General features: G+C 39.2%; 1 protein-coding gene across 3 annotated transcripts in view; it reads left to right on the top strand.

The window, feature by feature from the left end:
• The window catches only part of ETNPPL (ethanolamine-phosphate phospho-lyase), a 22333-nt gene extending 13410 nt beyond the window's left edge, over positions 1–8923 (top strand). For all 3 annotated transcript variants that reach the window (XM_021709843.1, XM_008052775.2, XM_021709842.1), the window contains 7 exons: positions 1439–1521; positions 2106–2331; positions 3579–3733; positions 4630–4719; positions 4962–5092; positions 7101–7168; positions 8327–8923. In XM_021709843.1, coding sequence (XP_021565518.1) covers positions 1439–1521; positions 2106–2331; positions 3579–3733; positions 4630–4719; positions 4962–5092; positions 7101–7168; positions 8327–8455 — 882 coding nt within the window. In that variant the 3' untranslated portion in view covers positions 8456–8923. The remainder of the gene's footprint in view (positions 1–1438; positions 1522–2105; positions 2332–3578; positions 3734–4629; positions 4720–4961; positions 5093–7100; positions 7169–8326) is intronic.
• The last annotated feature ends 396 nt before the right edge of the window (positions 8924–9319 follow it).

The raw sequence follows: 9319 nt of genomic DNA, 5'->3' as shown, positions 1-9319 counted from the left end.
TGATGGTTGCAATAACTTGATGCCTGCCCTAGTCAGCTTGAGCTGCTTTTTAAAAAAATTACTATAAATTATTGAAACAACAAAAAATCATGTTCTCATGGAAGTCCTAGATGAGGGTGCCAGCATGGGTTGGATTCTTGTGAAGAATCTTTTCCTGGCTACCTCCTTGAGTGCTGTGTGCTCACATGACAGAGAGAGAGAAAGACAGGGAGAGAGTCCTCTGTGTCTCTATAAGGGCTCTCAGCCTCGACCTGCTGAGCTCAGGTGATCCTTCTGTCTCAACCTTCCAAGTAGCTGGGACTACAGGTATGACCCATCTCACCTGACTAACTTTTTGATTTATTGTAGAGGCAAGGTCTCACCATGTTTCCCATAATAGTCTTGAACTCCTGGAAGGCAATCCTCTCACCTCAGCTTCCTAAAGTGCTGGTATTACAGGTGTGAGCCACTGTGTCTAGCCCTTCCACCAAAAAGGTTTAAGAAGCCAGGGCGAGGGTCACACACACCTGTAGTGACAGCTAACTTGGGTTACTGAAGCAAAAAGAACACCTGAGTCCAGGAGGTCAAGGTTGCTGCGGTGAGCTGTGATCCTTTCACTGCATTCCAGACTGAATGATAGTAAGACCCTGACTCTAAGTAAATAAATAGTGAAGGACTTAACCCAAGTAATAAACTTACTAAGGAGTAGTCTGAACTAGAACCCTGGGTCCCTGGATTTCTTATCTCAGATTCCTTTTGTACTTTCTCTTCTTACTTCAGTGTTATCTGTTTTCTGCTTCTCCTTTCTCAGTCTCTAAAACACTTCATCTGTAGTCCCTTTTAACTGCCTTCTATTGAGCTAATCCTGTTTAGGGTGAGGCCTAGAAATATTACACAGTAACTGTAGCGGGTGGCCACAAGCCATTCTTCTACTTCCTTGGTGCAAATTCCAGCCTCAAGCAGTCTTATTTCACCAAGCTGAAGAAATAGGCACCACGGTGATACCCTTGGAACCTGGGTAATTTTTTAGAGGTTCATTATTAAAGACTAATCAAAACATCAGTCTTACTCAGCTCATCCAAATGAAATATCTGCACTTAAATGAATGATGGAGAAATGGAAGTCTCCCTCTTATCTATCTCCTCCATTTCTCATGATGGCTTCATCAGTACCCTAGAATTTCAGAAATTAATGCTTTAAATCAGTTGCCTTTTCAACACAAGCATATTTTCTTTTCTTTTTAATCAAATGGCCTATTGAGCACTTGCCACCAGTCTATTCTTAGCCACTTTAAAATAAACTGCTCTATAAGAAATCCTCAGCAGACAGCTGTTCTTCCCACTGCTCCCTTGCAGTGTATAATAATAATAATAATAATAATAATAATAGAATAAATCCTCTTTCTTGGGAGGTAAGGGGGGGGACCTAATGGATTTTGACCCCATCTTCTCTTGTATAGATTGCTGCCTTTATTGCTGAATCCATGCAGAGTTGTGGTGGACAAATAATCCCTCCAGCAGGCTACTTCCAGAAAGTGGCAGAGTATGTACTTGACTTGGGCATCCTTGGTCAAACTGAGGGCACCGTGACTGTTCTGTAGGGCCATGCTGGTTGCTAAAATATTGACGTACTTCAGACTAACTGGTAAATAGCCACACTTGGTGCTTGCCCCGGGACTCCTAAATCCTCCTCCAGCCTTTCCCAAGAGCCAGCAAATAAAAGGTTTACAGTAGTCCAGTGGGGGTGTTTCAGAACTCTGTCCCAACCCCCACCCTGGCATCTGCTCCAATAGGCTGGTGCCCAAGCCTTACCAATGAGTAAACACTGGAAGATTAACCCTGCTCAAAACTACTTGTTCAATGATTTCTCTTCCCACCCAAACACTGCAATATGGCTTACTTTAAGCAGCACAAACTCAAGCAATATGGAATATATCTAATTTGAAAATTATGTGATCACATTGTAAAGTCAGTGACATTTATGTGAGGTTTGGAGTACTCAAGTGTTTTTAACAAAGATTGGGGCTTCAAGTTAACAATCTTTTTTGTGAACAATCTGTATCTTTGTGGGTGGCTTTGGGGACTCTTCGTGACCTGAAGGCATGAGACTGCCCCTTTGCTTTTCAGATATGTACATGAAGCAGGGGGTGTGTTTATAGCTGATGAAGTTCAAGTCGGCTTTGGTCGAGTTGGGAAACATTTCTGGAGTTTTCAAATGCATGGGGAAGACTTTGTCCCAGACATTGTCACAATGGGAAAGCCAATGGGCAACGGCCACCCGATGGCTTGTGTGGTGACAACGGAAGAAATTGCAGAAGCCTTCAGCAGCTGTGGGATGGAGTATTTCAATACGGTAAATGTTGGTCTCCAGCTGTAAGGCTAGGAGGGAAAAATAATGCATGTTTTTATATTTCCTGCCAATGCAGTAAAGAATAAAGCTCCGTATTTCCAGCTAACAACCCCAGGACCCTAGCCAATCCTTGGTCTAACCAGATTTTAGTCTATATGACAAAATGCTCCTTGCATTTTTCTTTGTATATCCTTGTTTCCTAAAACAGTCTCATTAATTTTTTCCAATGATAGATGGCTGCCTTACTAAATGCTAAATGGTGATATTTTCATTAATGGGTGATATGATCTTCTTTGTTTTGTATCATATTTAAGTTTCCAAAACACTTTTAAAGAGTTTGAATGACTCAGTACTATAAATGTTATATGACTGTCATGAGAGATACTCCATTTTTATCTTTGGGAAATTTTATTTCTTTGGTTTTAGTCCCAAAAGTCATAAGCTTTAAGCTTGGAAAAATTATTGTAGTTTGTAGTACAATATGTGTAACAGGACTTGTTACAGCTAAAAGTAAAATTCCAATCTGAGGACATAAACTATTTGGAGAAAATATCATTGCTGAGCTGTTTTGACTCAGCTCTTCAAGGGCAGAAAACCCTGTTTCCCTCACCCCTCTCCCCCAACAACTGAGCCACATTCTGAAATCCCAAATTTCCAACATAACATCTGTTTTTGTGTTTGGATAAACCAATAAATTCTTTACTTATTTATTTTTTTTGAGTAGGAGTCTCACTCTGTCACCCAGGCTGGAGTGCAGTGGCATGTTCACAGCCACCACAGCCATGACCTGCTGGACTCAGGAAGTCCTTCCACATCAAACCGTCCAAGTAGCTGGAACTACAGGCATGCACCACCACGCCTGCCTAATTTTTCTTGATTTATTTTGGAGCCAAGGTCTCACCAAGTTGCTCAGGCTGGTCTTGAACCCCTGAACTCAGGCAATCCTCTCACCTCGGCCTCCCAAAGTGCTGGGTTACAGGCATGAGCTATCGTGCCTGTCTGGATGAACCAATAAATTCTTGACAGTCCTTCATACCAATTATACAGCATGGAGAACATAATTTGGAATGAATTTTCATTCAATCCTGAATAAACAAAAATGTGTTACATTCTAAATCTGAGAAACTAATATAAGAGAAAATTTACTGAAATTATATCTTCACTTATGTATTTGTGAGCCAAATTTCTCATGGATAAAACAATACTACTCATTCAACTGTTATGGTTTCTCATTTATCTTTTTTCTACAGTATGGAGGAAATCCGGTATCTTGTGCTGTTGGTTTGGCTGTGCTGGACATAATTGAAAATGAAGACCTTCAAGGAAATGCCACAAGAGTAGGAAATTACCTTACTGAGTTACTGAATAAACAGAAGGCTAAACACACTTTGATAGGGGATATTAGGTATGTTTATCATAAAGTTATCACATAGTTATTCATTTTTTAAATGTAAATGGCTTATATTTTATCTTATGAATTTAAAATAAAGTACATGAAACTAAATCTAGAGAGCACCCCCCAAAAAAAACCACCCAGATATCACCACTGCTAACATTTAGGTGTATATTTTTCCTGACTTTTATACTTTTTCTTTTTTAATAATGTTGGGCAATTTCAGCACCCAAAAGATGAAAAGAAGGAACTTAAAGTAACTCTAAACAATCTATTGAAAATTATTTAAGGCCAGGTGTGGTGGTTCACACTTGTAATCCCAGCACTTTGGGACACCAAGGTGGGAGGATTGCTTCAGCCTAGGAGTTCAAGATCAGCCTGAGCAACATAGCAAGACCTCGCCACTACAAAAAGTCAAAAAAGTAGCCAGGTGTGGTGACATGTGCCTGTAGTACCATCTTTCAGGAGATTGAGGCAGAAGAATCACCTGAGCCCAAGAGGTCAAGGCTGCATGCAGTGAGCAGTGATCGTGCCACTGCCCTCTAGCCTGGATGACAGTGAGACCCTAACTCAAAAAAAAAGAAAAGAAAATTATTTAAAATGCTATCCTAAAAATCTGGATATTTTTCATAGATATATATAAACATTTACCATCATTAACATCTTTAGAAACTAGCATGAAAGGGTTGTTTTTTAATCCTTTTTCTTTTATAATTGAGACAAAAAAACTGGATGATGAAAACTAATTTGTTTCAAAAACTAGAAACAACTGTGAACACTAGATAGGTAACTTGGAATAGTTAGAATTAAAGTTTCAAATTAAACTGAGGCTGGGGGGACAGTGCTAGCTTTTTGTGACAGTGCAGTGTTTGATAGTGTGTCAAGTTTTCTTCCTTCACATCCCTCAGGGGCATTGGCCTTTTTATCGGAATTGACTTAGTGAAGGACCACCAGAAAAGGACCCCTGCCACAGCTGAAGCTCAGCACATCATCTACAAGTAAATTCACCCCCCCCACACCCACCTGGTTGGTATCATATCTTGGCCCAAGGATGCCCACCCACTTGAAAGATTGTTTTCCTTCCCCCCATCTCTCTGAAAAAGAAAATGTTAAGACACATGCAATTGATAAATGTGAGCTTCTTGAATGCAGAATACTTCACTGCTCTGTGTTCACCCCATTCTTAAGTCATCTTAGTTATGCTTTGTATACACTCATGGATATTTCCTGCACGAATTAGGATGAAAGAAAAACGTGTGCTTCTCAGTGCTGATGGACCTCACAGAAATGTCCTTAAAATAAAACCACCTATGTGCTTCACTGAAGAAGATGCAAAGTTTATGGTGGATCAGCTTGATGAAATTCTAACAGGTTGGTCCATGGTCCATGAGTCTTTAACTGTCTCTTTGCCCCTTCCCCAGACTTCCGCCCAACTCTCCTGGCCTATTCATCCATGACCATGTGCCTCTTGTTCTTCATGACTGAAGTGAGGCAGGGCAGAAATAAATGTGTAACTTTCCAGTTAGGACTACAGAAAGATATCTTAAAAATACCAACTACATGAACTCTTTTCTAAGTAGAAATTATCAATTTGTACTCACACATCTCTAAACCTAAGTTTTTACTAAAATAGCATAGTGTTTTATTTTTATCATTTATGTTTGCTTTGGGATAGCTAGTATATTTAAAACTGTATGTCTGCATTATACCTTGTATTAAAGATAATGCAGGAGTAGTATTTCAGCACTGTACCATTAGAATACATGAAGCATTCTAATTAAAAATATAGGCTATGGGCTAACAATTTTGCTATATGCTGAGTTGTTTGACTTTGTGTTTTAACTTTTTTCTTCTTAAAATATTTTTGTTTTATTAAAATTTAATTTGTGGAGTCTCTTTGTCATTCAGAATTATAGCATATCATAATAATGTGTCTTTCTTTACCTATATTATGTGATCAGGCTAATTTATTTTTCTATTATGAACATAAATTGGATTAGAAAGTAAATTAGCCAGACTGGGCAACATAGTGAGATCCAGTTTCTACAACAAAAACAAAATTAAAAAAGGTAACTGTGGCCAGGCACAGTGTCTCACACTTGTAATCTAGCACTTTGGGAGGGCAAGGTGATAGAATCACTTGAGCCCAGGAGTTCAAGACCAACCTAGGCAACATAGCAAGACCTCATCGCTACAAAAAAATTTAAAAATTAGCCAGGGCTGGTGACATGTACCTGTAGTCCCAGCTACTGAGGAGGCTGAGGTGGCTGAGCCCAGGAGGTCAAGGCTGTGGTGAGTCAAAATCACATCATTGTATTTTAGTTTGGGCAACAAAATGAGATACTGTCTCAAAAGAAGAAGGAGGAGAAGGAGAAGGGGAAGGGGAAGAGGAAGAGGAAGGGAAACTAAATTAGAATTAACACTGTAAAGCCATGTTGGAAATCACAAGCACTCTCAAAATGATTCATCATTTATGTTGTTACCCTAGTTAGTTATATTTTGAAGATTCACCTTCTCTGCTTGCTTCACAGCCTTTTGACGGTTAGGATAAGGCTGAGAAGGCAGAAATCGATGTAGCATACAAAATAGATCTTGAATGTTTGGAAACTTGGGAGTCACCCAAGTTATTCATAATACAATCACTGTCTTTGGACTTGATATGCTCACAACCAGACCTGGCAAGCATTCCTCACAAGCCTGCATGTCCTCTAGTCTCATAAGGACAGGTGGAAAAGAGAGCGTGTTAGGGCCATCTGTCACTACGAGATTGAGTCAACTCAGAGCTACGAGATTGAGTCAACTCAGAGCTACGAGATTGAGTCAACTCAGAGCTTGAACCTTATTAATAGTGTGCCAGAGCCAGGCACAGTGGCTCATGCCTGTAATCCCAGCACTTTGGGAGGTGGGGGTGAGAGGATTGCTTGAGTCCAGAGGTTTGAGACCAGCCTGGGCAAAATCAAAAAAATTAGCCAGTCATGGTGGTGCATGCCTGTAGTTCCAGCTACTTGGAAGACTGAGGTTGAAGGATCACCTCAGCCCAGCAGGTTGAAGCTGCAGTGGCTATGAGTATGCTATTATACTCCAGCCTGGGCAACAGAGTAAGACTCCAACTCAAAGAAAAAAATAGTGAGCCAGAGGGAATTCCTTTGAATAAAGTGAATAAGGCATAGGTAAGACATGCTCGGTGCCACTTATAAATGATAATGATAAAATACTACAATAAAATTTTAAAAGCAATTTTAATAGTGACACTTTTTTTTAGCACATTTCATGCCCCTCTCTATTCTTCATTAAAGTTATTCCCCCTAGATACTAGAAAGTTTTCTTTTTGAGATTATTATGTTATTCTGTCTTCTCCACTTTATCTTCCTTGATTTAGTTTTAGAAGAAGCAATTGGAGCCAAAGCTGAAAGTGTGACTTCTGAGAATGCTCCAAGCAAAACAAAGGTAAGAGTCAGCTATGTATTTTTAGGGAGAAAGTTTAAAACTTTGCGGATTTGGAAAAAAGAGGAAAAATTTTAGAAAATTATGTAGTGACCATTAGAATAAAATCAGCCTATGCTACAGTTGGCTTATTGTTGCAATTTTGAGTGATAAGTATATTTCCAAATAAATGCCATATCATTTGAGAGAACTAAAGCCAAAGAACCATTCTTAAAGGAGCATTCTCATATCAAAATAACCCCTCAGGCCTGCAAAGAGGGCCTTCAAAATAGAGACTGATAATAACAAATGTCCCAAATTCCTTCCTATTTGCTCTGAGGGCTACCCGACACTGCCTCTGATTCCCACACATGGCTCTTTACAATCGGCAGAAGCATTAGCAGTGTGGTTACAAAGTTTGGTTCTGAAATGAACTCAAGTGTAAGCTTCTAATAGCAGCTGGGCCTGGGAACCATCTGGCACTGCATGGCCTAGTTTCTGCATTTGATGTGCTTCCAGCAGAAGGCTTTTCCATTCTCTCCCTGAGCTACACAGGGTGTGAGAAAGAGCACCCCAGGCTAGGAAAGAGAAAGGCAAAAACTTGAGAGGCTTCGTTGCATAATTTGTTATTTGTTTATGACTTAGATGCATAAAGGAACACTCAGTGCCTAGAGCCTGCCTGCACATCCAGAGCAGTCAGCAAAGTGTTTTTCAGGATTGAAAACATTAGACTGTTTGAATGAAAGCAAATGATTTGCTCACAGGATGTCTTCTGTCCCTTCAAACAACACAAATCAATTATAGGAATCAATTATTATCTAATGTTCAAGAGTAGTTTATCAAGCCTAAGGTAGAATTACAGCTGTAGAAACTGGTTCATCAAGCAACGTAAAGGATCTTATAAAGAAAAGTTCAACTCCACTTTGGAGTTAGCAAAACTGGCACACATTTTATGAACTGTTGACTCGGAATCCCAGACTTTCTGTTGACAACACATTTGAAATGTCTATGGAAGATACTAATAAAAGGATTAGAAAGGAGCAAACAGTGTTGTCTTGTTTTGTTTCGTTTTTTTGTCCTGTGTTCTTTGTTTGTTTGGTGGCCTGTTAAATCAGTCCTGTGGAGTCTTGGTTGGGTTTAGAGGTGGATGCTCACTGGATCTTTGTGTGTCTTATCTTGCAGATGCTGAAAGAAACACACTTGGGATTACTCAGTGACAGCACTGCTGACTCCAAAGAAAACTCTAGCAGGAAGAGAAATGGAGTGTACACAGATAAACATTCCCTGCTCAGTAAAAGGCTCAAGACATGAAGGATTCACATTCTAAACCAAGACAATTGTCAAGAGTCATAGAGAATGAGTGGATATGACTCTCTTCACTCATTCTCTTACTCTCAATAGAGAGTACTTCTCGATTTTACTCTCAAGGTAGAATTGTCAGTCAGCTTAGATTTGTAAATAAAAAGGTAAATGAGTAATCAGAATCAGCCAAGTGATAATCAAACCACGTCAAGAGTATTAGTTAAACCTCCATCCTGTTAATGTCTTACTTGAGAGTTCTAAAGGTACTTAATTTATTCTACTAAATATAAGCTTCAAATTTAAAATTAAGTTGACATTTTACTTCATATGTTTTAATGTTTGAAATTAAAAAGCAAAGCATAATAGTTTCCTTAATTTGGGAGACTTAGAACCTTAAAATATGAATTCTGTACTGATTTCATATACAAAAATATATTTATGGACAGTAATAAAATAAAAGATGATATAAACCAAAAATTCTTACTTGAAAAGTGTTTACCCTCCTTTTACAGAGAATATTAAGAGTTAGGTTGATAAAAATCAAAGTCATTCAGGAAAAAAAATCAAATACAGCAAATACTAAAAAGTGAGTGAATAATTCAGCCTCTGGTGGGGAACTTGGTTAATTACCATCATATGGAGACTGAAAGGAAAACAAGGAGTATACATAAAAACACTCACATAAAGACATTTCTGAATACCGCATGTTCTCACTCATAAACAGACTCCGATCACTGGTCACAGGAGCAAAAGGATGAGTCTTGTAAACCCTGGACACTGCCAGGAGAGCGAGGGAGGAAGGAGGAAGGGGAACACATGGCAACACACTGGGTACCCACTCCACTATCAAGGGGAGAGAAGGCCAACTAGAAG

Source organism: Carlito syrichta, unplaced genomic scaffold, assembly GCF_000164805.1.
Source record: "Carlito syrichta isolate Samal-C Ts95f unplaced genomic scaffold, Tarsius_syrichta-2.0.1 Scaffold287500, whole genome shotgun sequence".
NCBI classification, from domain to species: Eukaryota; Metazoa; Chordata; class Mammalia; order Primates; family Tarsiidae; genus Carlito; species Carlito syrichta.
This window is presented reverse-complemented; position numbering and strand designations above follow the sequence as displayed.